A 15,409-nucleotide genomic window follows, 5' to 3' on the forward strand; every position below is an offset into this window, starting at 1 on the left:
TAAGGAAGGAAAAGGGATAAAAGGGAAAAACAAAACTAAGTATTTATAGATGCTATGATTATATACATAGAAAACCCAAAGTAATCTATAAACAGACTAGGTGAATTAATATGAGAGTTCAATGAATGAATGAATAACTATGCGACAGAAAGAGGGGTGTAGGTGTGCAGACCCTCCTCCTGATCTCTCATTTTAGATAAACTCTTAATTCTGAAGTTTAAAAAAAAAAAAGAAAAAATTAATTATATCCCGTATTAATTTTTAAGTTTCTCAAAAGATAGGAATAGCCACAAAATATGTCCACAGAAATATGTAAACAGATGGATTCATCACCAATAATTTTGGAGTGGAGAGTACTGTGTTTTGACACACAAACCCTTGACCACCTGGCCCCATGCCGTCTCTCCAACTACATCTCGTCCCATTGCCCACTCTCTTGCCCCCAACTCTCCAGTCTCCCTGACAGGCCCAATGTTTCCTCTCCATAGAGAGTTCCTTCCCTGCCTGTTTCCCATTCTGAACTATTACTATCTTGATTAGCTTCCTGGCTGCTAAATCAAATACCATACAAAGGGTTGGCTTAACAACAGAAATTTCTTGGCTCATGGTTTCAGAGGCTAGAAAGGCTTGCTTCCTCCCAGGGTCAGTATCCTCTGGCTGGCTGGCAATCTTTGGGATTCCTTGGCTTTTCTCTCACATCGCAGTGCACTTAGTGGTGTCTTCTCTTCTCTTCTGGGTTCTGGTGATTTCCAGCTTCTGGCTGTTCCCCATGGCTTCTCTTTCTATGTCCAATTTCCTTTGCTTATAAAGACTTCAGCTTTACTCGATTAAGGCCTGCTGTCATTCAGTGTAGGCCACTCTTTAACCAACAACATCTTCAAAGGTCCTATTTACAAATGGGTTCACACCACAGGACCAGAGGTTAGGACCTGAACATCTCTTTTGTGGGGGGTGTGATTCAGTTCCCACACTAACCTGCATGTCTCAGTTTAAACAGCATTGCTTCTGAGGGGAACCCTTCCTGATCCTCCACACCAGGTTATGTCCCCTTCTTATAGACCACCATGGTACCTGCTGTCCCCCTCTCACACTGCTACCCACTGGTGCCTGTTGTCTGGTATCCCAATAGACTGTCAACTCCATAAGGGCAGGAACTGGGGCTTGCTCTCCACTGGATCATTAGTACCTAGTAGAGGGCCTGATATATACTAGGTACTTAATATTTGTGAAAGGAAGATAGGATGGGAAGAAGAAAAAGCGTCTCCTTTTTGTACTAGAGAGAGAAGAAGGAGAACTTGGGAGGAGGGCCTCAGAAGAAATGTGCTGACTCTTCTTTCCGGGGAAATATCCCCATGCCGTGGTATTTTAGAATATTGCTTCAAAAGTCTGTTTTGCTCAGTATGTTTCCCAGTCATGGACATAATGAAATCTTTTTTGAAATTATATTATCTAATCAGTTACTGTTGGTGAAATGCCCAGCTGGAAAAAACATTACAAGCTAAAACTTAAATTCCCAAATAAAACAACTTTATGATGGGTAACTACAGTTTGACATCATCATTAATTGAGCAGAAATGTTATTATAATTAGGGGAGTCCATTTGATAAAATTAAAAGATTACAGAATATGAAATTAGAAGACCTGGACTCAAGTCTTAGTTTCATGACTTACTAGATGAATCTCTGGGCTTCGGATCATCATCCATAAATTGGGGTGTTGCTACATACCATGTGTTACGAGGATTTTTTAAAAAAGATAAATTTTACAAACTATAAAGGGTTGTTTGAATAAATATTTCAATATAATAGGAAGACTTTGGCCTTGGATTTATTAAATAAATGGTCATTATAATTTTAAATTGTAAGGAATTGATTGACAATAAAATATAATACAAATGCCTAAATATATAATCAAATAAATCGTATGCTGGTGAGAGATCAGGTATAACCAAGACTACAAAAGGTCCATTTGGTTTACCAACACAAAAGCCACTGGTGACCTTCAGAGGTGCTATTTCAGTAGCTCTGAAAACGTGAAAGTGAGTTGCATCCATCATCCATGTGGAATCTAAGCCCCCTCTTGATGTAGAGGGGACTGGACTTAACCATCCCAGGGTCCGCAAGATGGGGGAATAAAGTATAGATTAGAGTGGACTTACTGGTGTTTTGCTGGGGAACTATTGGGATTAGTAAGGGAAGAAATTGTAATAGTGATGTGGAGAAAGTGGCCACGGCAGCTGCTGATGGTAGGGAGAGGGAAGAAGAGATATGATGTGGGCGCATTTACAGGATTGGAGTTGTCCTGGGTGGTGCTGCAGGGACAGATGTTGGACATTGTGTGTCCTGCCATGGCCCACTGGGTGGACTGGGGGAGAGTATAGACTACAATGCAGACCACTGTCAATGTGGTGCGGCAGTGCTCCAAAATGTATTCACCAGGTGCAGTGAATGTCCCACAGTGATGGAAGAGGTTGTTGATGTGGGAGGAGTGGGGTAGTGGGGGTGGAGGGTATATGGGGACCTCATTTATTTTAATGTAAATTTTTTTTAAATTTATAAATCAGTTTATTTACAGATTTTATCTTTTCTTAAAGTACATTTCAGTTAACAAAGATATTTACATGGGTATACATGGGAATTCATCCCAGTTATTTTACAGTTTATATTTACAAACCATACCTAAGTCTTCTGCGCAAAGTTGCACTGGATGTGACTATTTAATGTTAATTTTTAAAGAAAATGAAGAATAAAATAATATTCAATTAAATAAATAAATGAAAGGGTAAAAGTCTGATTGGACAATGCTGAGGAACGAGTGGAAAGTGAGGAAATGGAGTCAGCATCTTCCCAGGTTTGGCTTTAAAAAGGAGACAGATAGAATAGTAATGGGGAGGAAGAACAAGGAAATGGTGTTCTTAAGCCTTATCAGAATTTTAGAATTTCTAAAGGAAGACCTGACTCCTTTTCATTCACTCACTCACTCACGTTTGTATGAGTGTCTGCTATGTGCCAAAAACTAGTTCCTGACGACACAAAGATGAATCTGATAGACGCACCAGATGACAAGCAACTGTGTACAGAACAGACAGTTCTGTGTACTACGTTAAGGTAAAAAAGTGTTCTTTTTAAAAAAAAGCTTTTTGAATTGAAGTTTATCATTTGTACATGAACATACATAAACAGTAAGTATACAGTAAAAGTTGTGAACTTACAAAACAAACATGCATATCATCTTACAGTATCCCACCAATAACACCTTGCACTGTTGTGAAACAGTTGTTACAAACTGTGAAAAAGCATTGTTAAAATATTACTACTAGGGGAAGTTGATGTGGTTAAACCGATTGGGCTCCCATCTACCATATGAGAGGCCATGGGTTTGCTTCCCAGGGCCTCCTTGTGAAGGCAAGCTGGCCCGCATCCACTGAGAGCTGACTGCCCACACTCATGGACAGCTGTTGCAGCAAGATGACACAACAAAGGGAGACAAGCAGACACAGAACACCCAGCAAATGGACACAGAGGGCAGACAGCAAGCAGGCGACAAGGGGGAAGGGGATAAATAAATAAAATAAATCTTTAAAATATATATATATATATATATATAAAACCACTAACTATAGCCAGCATCTTACATTTGATGTCTTTTTCCCCCAACTCACCCAGTTATTAACAGCCTATATTAGTATTATACACTTGCTATAGTTCATGAGAGAACATTCTCCTATTAGTTCTATTAACCATAGTCAGTTTTTACTAGTAACATTTCTGTGGAAATTGTGTATTTTCTCTTAGGCTGTACAGTAAATAGTGCAGCTTGAAGAGAACTTAAAGATCATCTTATAGAACCCCCTCATTTTGCAAATGTAGGAATTTGAGTCCAAGAGAGGCTAAGTAGCTTGCCCAAGGACACACAACCATTAAGTGACAGATTCAGGGATAAAACCCTTATCTTCTCCCCAGTTCAGGGATTTTTCCATCACCCCATGCCAGAAAATACACCCAAGTGCCGGTTGCTGCAGTTCTAAATTCATATAGGTTAGCCATTACTTTAAATGGTAATGTTAATGAATTCCATGAGTCAGTGCTTATTTTCCATATTCTGCCAATTAACTGTGGTTTGGGGGTAATCCATTCCAAGGCTCTGAATTATAAAGTGTGGCGTTGACTGTTTTTAGAAGGTAATTCATTCCAAAACTTCGACCTATTGCACCAAATGTGGCTGAGAGTTAGCTGGATTTGTCTCTAAATCGTCTTGCATTAAAAGTCAATAGTCTTGTTTGTTTCCCCTAAAGGGAGTCTAGTGGGAAGAATTCTGGCTTTAAGGGGAGAGGGTCTCCACATGATCTGGGGAAGTGGATATCCTGGGGAGTGGTAAAGGTTCCGGCTTGAAGCAACTTTGCTGTTACCTAGTGGATGATAAGCTGGAGTGGTGGGTTTTGAGAGTTGTTTCTTTTTCTGTTATTACAGCTAGAGATAAGAGTAAGTATAACTTACTGTGATTTCTAACCTTGACATCCCCCTCAGCAATCTCAACTTGGCTCTGTCTGGGATACATATTTTTCTTGTGGAAACCAGGAGCCAGGATGGGTAGAAGCAAGGACTTATACCGACAGCACAGCCAGAGCAGTTAACTGCTCCGTACCCTTTCTTCCCCTTGACAAAACTGCCTTGCACATGAATTTCTCAGACCCTTATTAAAACCTGATGCTCTTATATCTGAGTATTATCCACAAGAAGGAAACCTTAATTTAAAAAACCTGCACTGTTTTCTGACTGGTCAAGTTTTTTCCTTGAGTTTATACTCCAGTACTTTGATATGTTCCAAACGCATACATGCACATGAAATACTGATGAGGTGGGCAACAGCACTGGATATTGTGTACATTTAAAATTGATAGGATTTAGTGATTTGGGTGTGCCGCTGTATACTAGAGTTCTTAATCTTGAAACTACAAAATTCCACATTGGAAAGGCAGTTAATGTTCGTGCCTCTGAAATACAGGCCTCACACTGGCTTTTATAACTTTTCTCTTGTCAAACTAAAATGGAGACATGCTCTCACTCTAGTCATAAGGTCGTTTGGAAAACTCATTCAAATCGTTACCACATTCTGCCTTTTTCCCTACAAGACCCTTCTGTAACACTGAGGATATAAGATGGTCATGAAAGTCGTAGGAAGGGACCAAAAACCCCAAATAGACTGATATCTTCATAAAATTACCAACTACAGTTCCACAGTGATTTGTTTTTCACATTAAACACTGACAATAGTGATCCTAGAGGCACAGCCTTTCTCAAAAAGTGGTGGCTCTGAAAAGAGCCTTTGGTTTGGAAGGCATGGCTTGCTGCCAAGACCCTGACTTGCCCTTGGCCTTGTGGTGCCTCTCGGTCTTCCTGGGCAGCAGCAAGGCCTGGATGTTGGGCAGGGCGCCACCCTGAGCAATGGCCACCTTGCCCAGCAGCTTGCTGAGCTCCTCGTTGGAGATGGCCAGCTGCAGGTAGTGCGGGATGATCCGAGTCTTCTCTGCGTTCCCTGCCAGCTCCCGGCTCTCGGCCGTCAGGTGCTCCAGCACCGCGGCCAGGTACACCCAGGCGCCAGCCCCGACCTGCTGTTGTAGTTGCCCTGGGGGAACAGGCGGAGCAGGCGGTGCACCGGGGCTAACGGGAAACTGCAGGCCCGGAAGACCACTGCCTTCCTGCCCTGCTTGCCATGTCCAGACCTTGTCTTTAAAAAACACCACCACAAAAAAAGTCATTAAATTAGCATCCCCAGAGCAGTGGTTCTGATAGCCATTGCTGGGCATGAAAATGAAACTGTGCCATTGTCTAGAATTATAGTTTCATTTAAACCAATAAAATCATAGGTTTCAAGTACACTTGTTTTGTTTGAACAAAGTTAATATGTGATGTCATCCAGTTTTACCAATCAGACCTCTGACTAGTCACCACTTCATTTGCCTTTATATAAAGAGGAAACACACTGTCCTTTGCCCATTCTAAACATTTCTGCACTTAAAAATATCCCTGAAACAGACAAGTCAGTTCCAGCCCCACAGAAGGGCTCCAAGAAGGCAGTGAACTGGGTGGACTGGGGGAGAGTGTAAACTACTATGTAAACCATTATCCGTGTTGTACAGTAGTACTCCAAAATGTATTCGGCAAATGCAATGACTATCCCACATGATGAAAAAGGTTATTGATGTGGGAGGAGTGGGGTGAAGGGGGTAGGGGTATATGGGGACTTCTTATATTTTTTGAATGTAACATTTTTTAAAAAATAGAGAGAAAAAAAAAAGGCGGTGACCAAGGCAGAGAAGAAGAAGGGCAAGAAGCATAAGCACAGCCACAAGGAGGGCTACCAGGTCTACATGTACAAGGTGCTGAATCAGGTCCACCCCAACATTGGCATCTCATCCAAGGCCAAAGGCATCATGAATTCACTCATCAATGACATCTTCAAGCATATGGTAGACAAGGCATCACGCCTGGTGCATTACAACAAGCACTCGACTGTCACCTCTGGGAAGATCCAGATGGCCATGCACCTGCTGCTGCTCTGGGAGCTGACCAAGCACTCGGTGTCCGAGGGCACCAAGGCCGTCACCAAGTACACCAGCACCAAGTGAGTTCTGACTGCCAGAGAGCCAGCAATATGGTGACCTAGGCACCAAGGGCTCTTTTCAGAGCCTTCTACTCTTTCCAAAATGAAATTGTTCCAGTTTTCTCCTTCCTTAAAGACAAATGGAGGGGCTTCCCATGTGGTAGGTGGGAGCTCAATCACTTGAGCCACTTTCGCTTCCTTTCACAGCCTTTTAGTAGCTATTCCTGGTGTGCAGTAAGATTTCCAATAAATACTTGTTGAAAAAATGAATGAACAAATGAAATGAATACTTGAGCACTTAAATATTTCACTTTTAATAAAGAGAGTAGGACTTCCAGGAAGATGGTGGGCTAGAAAGACATGGGACTCTCTTCTCCAGAAAAAGAGCTAGAGGACAGGCTGAAACAGCCTAGAAAAAGATCTTCTAGGGTTTAGAACACCAGGTCAAGGCTAGACACTACCCAGAGCGGAAAGGGACACAAGAGAGGAATTGCAACGATAGAACTCTGAGGTGAAACTGATGTGGGCTATGGGTGGTAGGCTCTTTATCTCTTCAGAGATAACCTAAACTATCTGTGACTTGTGGGTGTGGGGTGATAAGAGGCTGCAGTACTGCCCTTGGAGACCATGGCAAGGACTCCAGTCCCAGGAAACAGTTTAACAATGCAAGGTCTATAAACTTTAAGTATTCAGGGGAAATGCACACCAAATATGCTAAAAGCTTACCTAAGATGTGGAAGATATATATGCTAATTCAAGCCTATTGAGAACTGAACAAAGGGACCATTTGGCCTTTCCTCTTTCTGTATAAAAGGGACTAAAAAATCTTGTTCCAGGCTCGGGTTTGAAACAGAAAGTTCCCAAGTCCGGTCGGCTGTCAATAAACCATTTTTCCTTCTCAAAATCTTTCCTGAGTCCTGGCCTCTCTATAAGCAACTAATTGAACCTCTCTCAAAATTCTACAACATTTTTGGTGACCCAGATGGGACTGCAAACAAAGGCCAGAGACGGTAGCATTTTGCTGCCCCTTGCAAATCCCCAAGGAAGCCGGGAGGACTCGGGTGAACCCCAAATCTGGGTGCCCCTGGATTAAATTTAATCCAGAAAAGATGTGGGCTCCACCAGAATCTTCCCAACAAAAATCGAAGGTAATGGAAAGTCTGAAGAGAAAGATTCTGGGAATAAAAAAGAACTCTGAACATGGAAGAAGGTAAGACTCCCCGGGTGAGCACAGTCTGGAAAGCCCTAGCTTTAACTGCTAGGAAGGGGAGGCTGATCACCTCCCGAGAGAACCGTAGTAGCCCCAGAAAATTGGGGGGAAGCCGTTCTCTCTAGGCCTGGGAAAAGGAGAAAAACTGGGGAAAAGCCCTGGTGTTTTAGATTTGTCTAACTGCATGTTAAAAGCTGGTACTGGTCTCACATCTACTGAAGGAGTGGAGTCTTGATTTTAATAGGAAGGGCTGTTTATAGGTTCGAGTCCTAATGTCCTGGAGAAAAACCGGGAAAAAGCCCTGGTGTTTTGGGTTTGTCTAAGTGCACGTTAGAATCTGGTACTAGTCTCACACCCACTAAAGGAGTGGAGTCTTGATTTTAATAGGAAGGGTTGTTTATAGGTTCGAGTCCTAATGTCCTGGAAATTGGTCTGGATTAAAAAAAAAAAAAACTTGTTTGCAGGAAAATGGATCGGCTTTTCTAGTGGAGCTTGGCCTGGGTGTAAAATTAAACAGAGGAAAAAGTCTAGCTGAAATCTTTTGTTATAGTGTTAAATTGTGAATGAATTTGCTTTATACCAAATGTTAAGTGTTCTAAGGTTTGTGGTGGCTGTGGGGGCAGCCATGCTGAAAAAATATATATAGAACTTGTGGTTCTGATTAGTGACCTTTGTGCTTCTGTCTGTGTCAGCTCAATGCTAGTGTTGGAGTTGTGTGGTTATGTAAAGTAGAATTCAGTGGAGCTAAAGGCAAGGGGGTGAAATAATTATGGGGCAAAACTGAGGACTCTGGATGTTTGTGGAGTCTAGATGCTTGTGCATGCTCTGCTGTCTTGTCTCTGGCCTGCCCCTTTGCCGGGGCTTGGAGGCCATCTGTGTCTGCGCCACGCACCCAAGTTGTTGGGGATGCCCCAGTCAGGGTGGCTGGGTCCCTGGGAGAGTTGCCAAATTTGAGTAGGTTCTGTCTGCCCATTTTGGCTGAAAGCTGGAAAGGGAGGAGCGGATTGTCCCTTTCCAGTGAGTCCACACCTTCTATTCATAAGCTGCATTCCTGTTTGATTGTTGTGCACCTGACTGCCTGGAAGGGGGGGAAGTGAAGGGGGTGAAAAGCAGAATCAGGATAAATGCAGTAAAGTTCCCTCCATAGGGTGTCAAAGCCAAAATACGTGTGCATTCTGCCCAGGTTCTTAGAAGTTATTGTATTAACTTTAAGTAAGAGAATGTGTTCTGTGAAGGTAAAATTTGTCTTAAAGGTATAAATAATTATAAAAGTTTAACAAAGCATTGTTTAAATTAAGGTATTTAAATAGCTAATTGCAGAAGGTCATTATTAAACAAAAATTGAGTTGATAATAATATTAATAAAAGGTAATTTTATAACAAGAAAACCTTTCTTCTGCAGCCAGCCTCCCCTGCCAATTTGCTTTCAAAAAAACTTTCTGGTATTACATGCTACTAAGTATTTATAAAGTGAAGAAAATTCATTATTTTAACAAGCTTGTTTAGTATTAATGGCAATTATATGTTGTAAGAAGTTTGCCTGGTAACTTAGTATGTGGGATATATGGAACATGTTTTTATTGTTAAGGAAACAGAAGATGATTTTGTCCTAAGATAAAATGATTGATTATTGGAAAGAGTAGAGTGTGGGACAAAACCTGAATAAATACTGAAAGTGTAGAAGGTTTGTGGAAGGAAAATTTTATGATTAAAATTGAGTAAGATCAGTATACAAAGAAAATCTGTTTTATCAAAATAGCTTCTTGTGCTTTAACCTCATCATTTCCTCAGTGTTTGAAGAAGAAAGGGTCTTATCACTTTTAAAAGAACATTATGTTCTAGAAATCAAATCCTGAAAAGTAGCTTTTTATTTCAAACTAACTGCAAGAGATTTATTCTTTTACCTTAAAAGAAAAATTAAAGTAATAGTTAAGTTCATTTAGTATGTTATAAGTTGAATGAAAGGTGTTTAAAAGTGTTATAAAATTAACAGGTTTTTAAAAAATTAATAAAAACTGTAACTAAGTTAAAATCATTTATAAGTGCATTTATATTATAAAACAGTGAAAAGATAATAACCGAAATTATAGCTGGGTGAATTTAGTCTGAAACTATTATTTAAGTGTAAATTCTAAGCTAACCTTTCCTTTGTTTATGGTTACTTCAAGCCTAACTTCACCCCTTGCCTTTGCCTATGGTTATTTCATAATAGCTTCTGCCCCTACAGGCCAGAGAAGAGCTGGGACGTCACTGTCTCCTGTCCTGGTATTAGTAACCCTTTCTCTCATGAATTCAAGTGTAAACTAAATAAATTGCTGCCTGATGGAATAAGGTTAAATGACCACTGGAGTTTCATTATCTCCAAAATCAAAAGGCAGGGTGGAGGGGAAGAAGTCTCCTGCCTTGATGGTCAGTGTTCCTAAGAGCGGCAATTCATGAGTGAAACCAGTCTGTCTGTCTCCCTGAGGCTTCAAATAGTCAGTAAATATATATAAAATTAATCTTGTTGCTTATCCAAAATTCTGCTAAATTCAAAGTAAAATATAAAGTTCTGAAACAAAAAATAGTGCAAAAGCATTGAGAACATTTTGGTTACAATGCATTAAGAAAGAAAATTCTTGTGTAAAACTGCATGGTCATAGTATAAAACTGCACAGTCATAGTGCAAATTAAGAAGAGTTCAGGAGTCTTTGAAATGTTTTGCAGTCACACTTGTTTTGTAAAAATTAGAAGTTTAAAGTAGCTAAAGTTATGTTTTTGTGTCAACCTATTCATGTCTGCCTATTTGCTCAAATTGTTGAGGTTAAATATGCAGTTATATAAATAATATATATTTCTGGACCCCAAATTAAGCTAAACAGTATATAAAATAATGCAAATTATAAGTAATATACATCAGGATAATAATATCAAATTAACAAATGAAAATTCTTAAAAGATCTCTATTCAAATTATTAAAAATTAAATATGCAGTTATATGTAAATATTCTTAAAGCCCAAATTAAACTAAGCAGAATGAAAAAGTTGTATAGAAATCTGATTATAGAAACAATTAGGAAAGGGCCTCCTCTTTGCAAGAGCTTTAAAGTCAAGACTAGGTGTGGCAGATTAAACCTAACTATTAGGCTAGGGAATTAAGAATCAGTTTGCCCGGTAATTTCCCAGTTTAAACCTTTTGTCAGCCATAAAATGTAAAAAAAAAACAAAGATTAGGTTAGTTTTCACATTTAAAAAAATGTTGATTGGTGTAACCTGGCGGCCTGCTGCTTCAGTCTCCCACTCCCGGATTGGACAGCAGTGGAGGAGACCAGCTTAGGCCAGTCCTATGGGCAGTGAAAGAATGCCCAAGAAGGAGCTAGGTCGGTGCCATTTCAGCACTAAATTCTATTCCTTATTTAACAAAGGGGAGCAGGTAAAAACTGAAATGGGTAGAATGTGATAGAAGAAGCAGTTAAATCACAAATTTTTGCACAGGAAAGTTAGATCTCAGATAAGCTGTAACTTCTGAAGTATCCAATCTATGGAGAAACAGAGGAAGAGCTTGCGTGCTAGGCTTAGGGGTATAAATTGTGTCATTTTCCTTTGTTCGGGGCGCCACCCATATCTGGCTCTGTGCCCCTTCTTGCAAGATTGAGAATAAATTATTTTCTTCTTCTCCACAATCTAGTGAGCCTTATTTTCTTCCAGAAGATTTCTTTCCAACAAAATAAAGGTAATTAGTGGCTCTATTAACAAATTTCAGTAAGTAAAGTCCATAAAAACTATGGAGAGATCTTTCCTGGATTATGATTAAACAAATTAAGTAATTGTGTAATATGCTTTAAAACCTGGTAGTCAGTATGCTTTTAAATTATTCATTTTCATAACTTAAATGAAGAAAAGAAGTTTTTAGCCTCCTGTAAGGAAAAAAGAGAACATTCCTTGCATAAACTATAATGGTTTCAATTTTATTTAACTTGAGTGTAATCTCCCAATATTAATATATAAACTAAATTAACATTATATGTACAAAATCTTCAGAGTAATAAAATTATAAGTTCACATTGGTGAAATTAGGCTAAAAGAAAAAATTGTAGATATGCTCTCTTAAATAGATTAAATTTCTTTGGTTGGTAATTGTAATTTAATAAGTTTATATAAACATGAGGTGGCTAGTCGATGTGGTTATAGTCAATTATAAAGAGTTTGTAAAACATCTTCCAAACTAAAAATGTTTAAATAGTTCTAGTTCTAAAAGTCATTGTTAACTAAAACTTAGATTGGTATTGGTTGCAAAAAAATAACTTCATGATAATAAAACCTGTCTGAAGGCCACCTCAAGGTACATATTTAAGTAAATGGTAATAAAAAGTTATCTTGATTCTATTGGAAATATTCTGTTTTCATTTTAACAATGAAAAATAATTTTTTTTCCTCTATTACTAAAGTACCTACTGTTATCTTCATGGTAAAATTGTGTAAGTAAACAGTCATTTGATATATGATGTGTTGCATTAAATTGTTTAAAATATATATATAAAAACAAAGAATAAACTTTAACATTATCAAACTCTTGTGCATTCAAACCAGGCCTTGTATACATTGCATTTTGCCTCTCCATGTGAGTTATTGGCTAGGCTGGTCACTGACCCCTCAATTAAAAAGCTATATCAGCCTCTGGTTCTGCTCCTAAAGTCGATGGAAACTATGTTGCAGTTTCAAGCTCCTGCAGCAGCCAATGATGACTCAGTACAGCCAAGTGTACAATGGACATCACCTCCAGACTGGCACTGTTTCATAGTGCCAGAGAGCACTATGCACCAGGCTAGTAGAATACTGGAAAATCTCTCTAGGATCAACGGTGCTGCCACTTGCTCACTGCGTGAAGAACATGCTAAGTGGAGCCATGATACCAGGATACTGTAAGTACAACTTAAACACAATTGGCATTATGGCCTGCTCCCATGGAGAGGTAACATGTAAAGTATTACAAACCTGAAACTTAAAACTAATTATTGCAACTCTGAATCCTTATGCATTAAGTAATACATTAGTTAATATTAAGTGCTGTACTCTTATCCTGTACTAAATATATGTCTAATAACTATAACGTTATCTTTTGTATTTTGGATCAAGTGCAAGAGTGTATTGGATATGTTAAATTCCTAGTAAATTCATTTTCTAAACAGTTAATAAACATGTCTATAGAGTAAGGTGGCAGTCTCAGCCAGGCTCAGTCAACTTACTATATTCTGCTGTACTCTACTGTGTAGCAAAGGTGAGACTTGCTTGCTGATGGTGAGTCACCTATTGAACAAGTCAAAATTGCTAGAAATTGTACAATTAAAACCAAGGTGTAAAAACCTTTATTCTGTAGTTCTGATCACTCCTACAGCTGAAAACTAAGAAAGTTTCCAACTTAGTGTTCTAATCCTGAATGAAGCCAGTTGCCCAAGGAATGCCAGTTCACCAGGAGCATCTGACAGAGCAAATGAGTGTCAATCATTGAACAGCTTGGAATGTGTCTTCAGACAAAGCTAAGTGTCTGTTGCAATTTCTCTCTAAAGAAAAATAACTTAAAAAAGAATATATATGCTGTTCCCACCAGCTTTTAAGAAGGAGTGCCATCTTTACAGGCACCTAACCTTGTCTACCTCTGTAATCCAATGGCCTCTTTTAAAAACGGGTATTCCAAATTTTTAATTAATTTTGTTTCTTTCAGAGAACATCTTATTAACCATATGAAAACTTCATCCAACTCATGCAGAATGCTGGATCCATCTTCCTCCAGTTAAAATAAGAAGTTTACACCTTGTTAGGCAATGACTACAGCCCATGGCCAGCAGGAAGCAGTTACAGAAAAGAGATCATCTCCCTTCAGCATCCCTTTTAGATTAAAGGTGTAGACTCTTTAAAGGTAAAACAAAATTAGTAGATGGATCTGGAACCTGACTGGAAATCCACGTGAGCACGGGTGGCCCCAGGATGACTGCAGGGGGCCCCCACCCCAGGATTCTGCTGTCCAGAATAAAAACTTCTAAACATCTAAAAACAGTCCTGGATGCTACACCAACGATTGATAAATAATCAATCAAAACAACAAACAGCCATCCACCTCATAGCTCCAACAATAATTATGCCAAAGTTTAGCAAGTTAAACTTTGGCAAAGGGGGGAAATGATGTGGGTATGGGTGGGAGGCTCTTTGTCTCTTAAGAGATAACCTAAACTATCTGTGACTTGTGGGTGTGGGGTGATAAGAGGCTGCAGTACTGCCCTTGGAAACCATGGCAAGGACTCTAGTCCCAGGAAACAGTTTAACAATGCAAGGTCTATAAACTTTAAGTATTCAGGGGAAATGCACACAAAATATGCTAAAAGCTTACCTAAGATGTGGAAGATATATATGCTAATCCAAGCCTATTGAGAACTGAACAAAGAGACCATTTGGCCTTTCCTCTTTCTGTATAAAAGGGACTCAAAAATCTTGTTCCAGGTTCGGGATTGAAACAGAAAGCTCCTGAGTCTGGCCAGCCGTCAATAAACCATTTTTCCTTCTCAAAATCATTCCTGAGTCCTGGCCTCTCTATATGCAAATAATTGAACCTCTCTCAAAATTCTACAACAAAACCAGTGGCTGCTGCTGCCAGCACCATCCCCCACACTAAAGAAAAGACACTTAAGAATTCTCAGGCCTCTGAGCCCACAGCTACAAAGGGGACTCCAGGGATCTACCACACCAGGAAAGGAGAGAGAGGGGAATGCAGCCTAAGGCTGACTCAGCTTCTGACCTAAATTTGGTCTGCTGTATCCCACCAGTACTTCCAGGCTGGCTGGGACCATGTGGTTTGCCCTGGAAGCAAGCAAAGGACTGGAGAAATCCAACCCTCCCAATCCCCCTTTCTTCTAGCCAGAATGGTTGTTGAGGACAATCCAGGAAAGTGGAGAAAGAGGGACACAGCCTAAGCTTTTGACTCACAAATTTGGTCTGCTGTGTCCCAGGAGCCCTTCCAGGCTGGGTGGGGCCAACCCATTGTTTGCATTGGGAGCCCACAGGGGCTAAAGATATACAAACCTCCCAATCTCCTTCTATAAACTAACAAGGACTGATTGTTGAGGACTCAGAGGGGAGTGGAAATATTTCCTAGCCAGGAAAAGGGACACAACTGCCAGAGAAGGCTGGAGAACAGTCTCAGAGAAAGTTTGAATTACAAGGCTCCTAGCCTCCAGATAGGAAATTCTTATCATATTGATCCAGTCTGTGTTGCAACAAATACACACCAATCAGACATTGAACTGAAAGCTGTCAAAGAGTACCATCTGCTGGCAGACCAAGGGAGTGCACAACAAAAAATTTTAAAATAAGTAGGAGAGGAGAACCAGCAAGATGATGGAAGAGTAAGGAGCTCCTAGAATCAGCTTCTGCTACAGGGCAGCTAGCAAACGCCCAGAGCTCTCTGGAGCTAGCTGAATCACCTGTCTGGGGGATCCAGGAGGCCAGAAAAGCATCCTGGAATATCCTTGAAGAGTGGAAGGCAGAGACTGCCCATCTGCAGAGAAGACTCATAATGAGAGTGCTCCACGCCCTGGAGGCTGGTGCCCATCCTCCACTGGAGGC

At 40.0% G+C, this 15,409-nt stretch overlaps 1 protein-coding gene and 1 pseudogene across 1 annotated transcript; one reads left to right on the forward strand and one right to left on the reverse strand.

Moving 5' to 3' along the window:
• Positions 1–5,296: 5,296 nt before the first annotated feature.
• Positions 5,297–6,123, reverse strand: LOC101413284 (histone H2A type 1-like; annotated as a pseudogene).
• A 59-nt stretch (positions 6,124–6,182) lies between these two features.
• Positions 6,183–6,800, forward strand: LOC101412852 (histone H2B type 1-L-like). Its single transcript, XM_071211868.1, has 2 exons — positions 6,183–6,194; positions 6,284–6,800. The coding sequence occupies exons 1-2, from the start codon at positions 6,183–6,185 to the stop codon at positions 6,626–6,628; spliced, it is 357 nt and encodes a 118-aa protein (XP_071067969.1). The 3' UTR covers positions 6,629–6,800.
• The last annotated feature ends 8,609 nt before the right edge of the window (positions 6,801–15,409 follow it).

This window comes from Dasypus novemcinctus, chromosome 25 (assembly GCF_030445035.2).
Source record: "Dasypus novemcinctus isolate mDasNov1 chromosome 25, mDasNov1.1.hap2, whole genome shotgun sequence".
Lineage (NCBI taxonomy): Eukaryota > Metazoa > Chordata > Mammalia > Cingulata > Dasypodidae > Dasypus > Dasypus novemcinctus.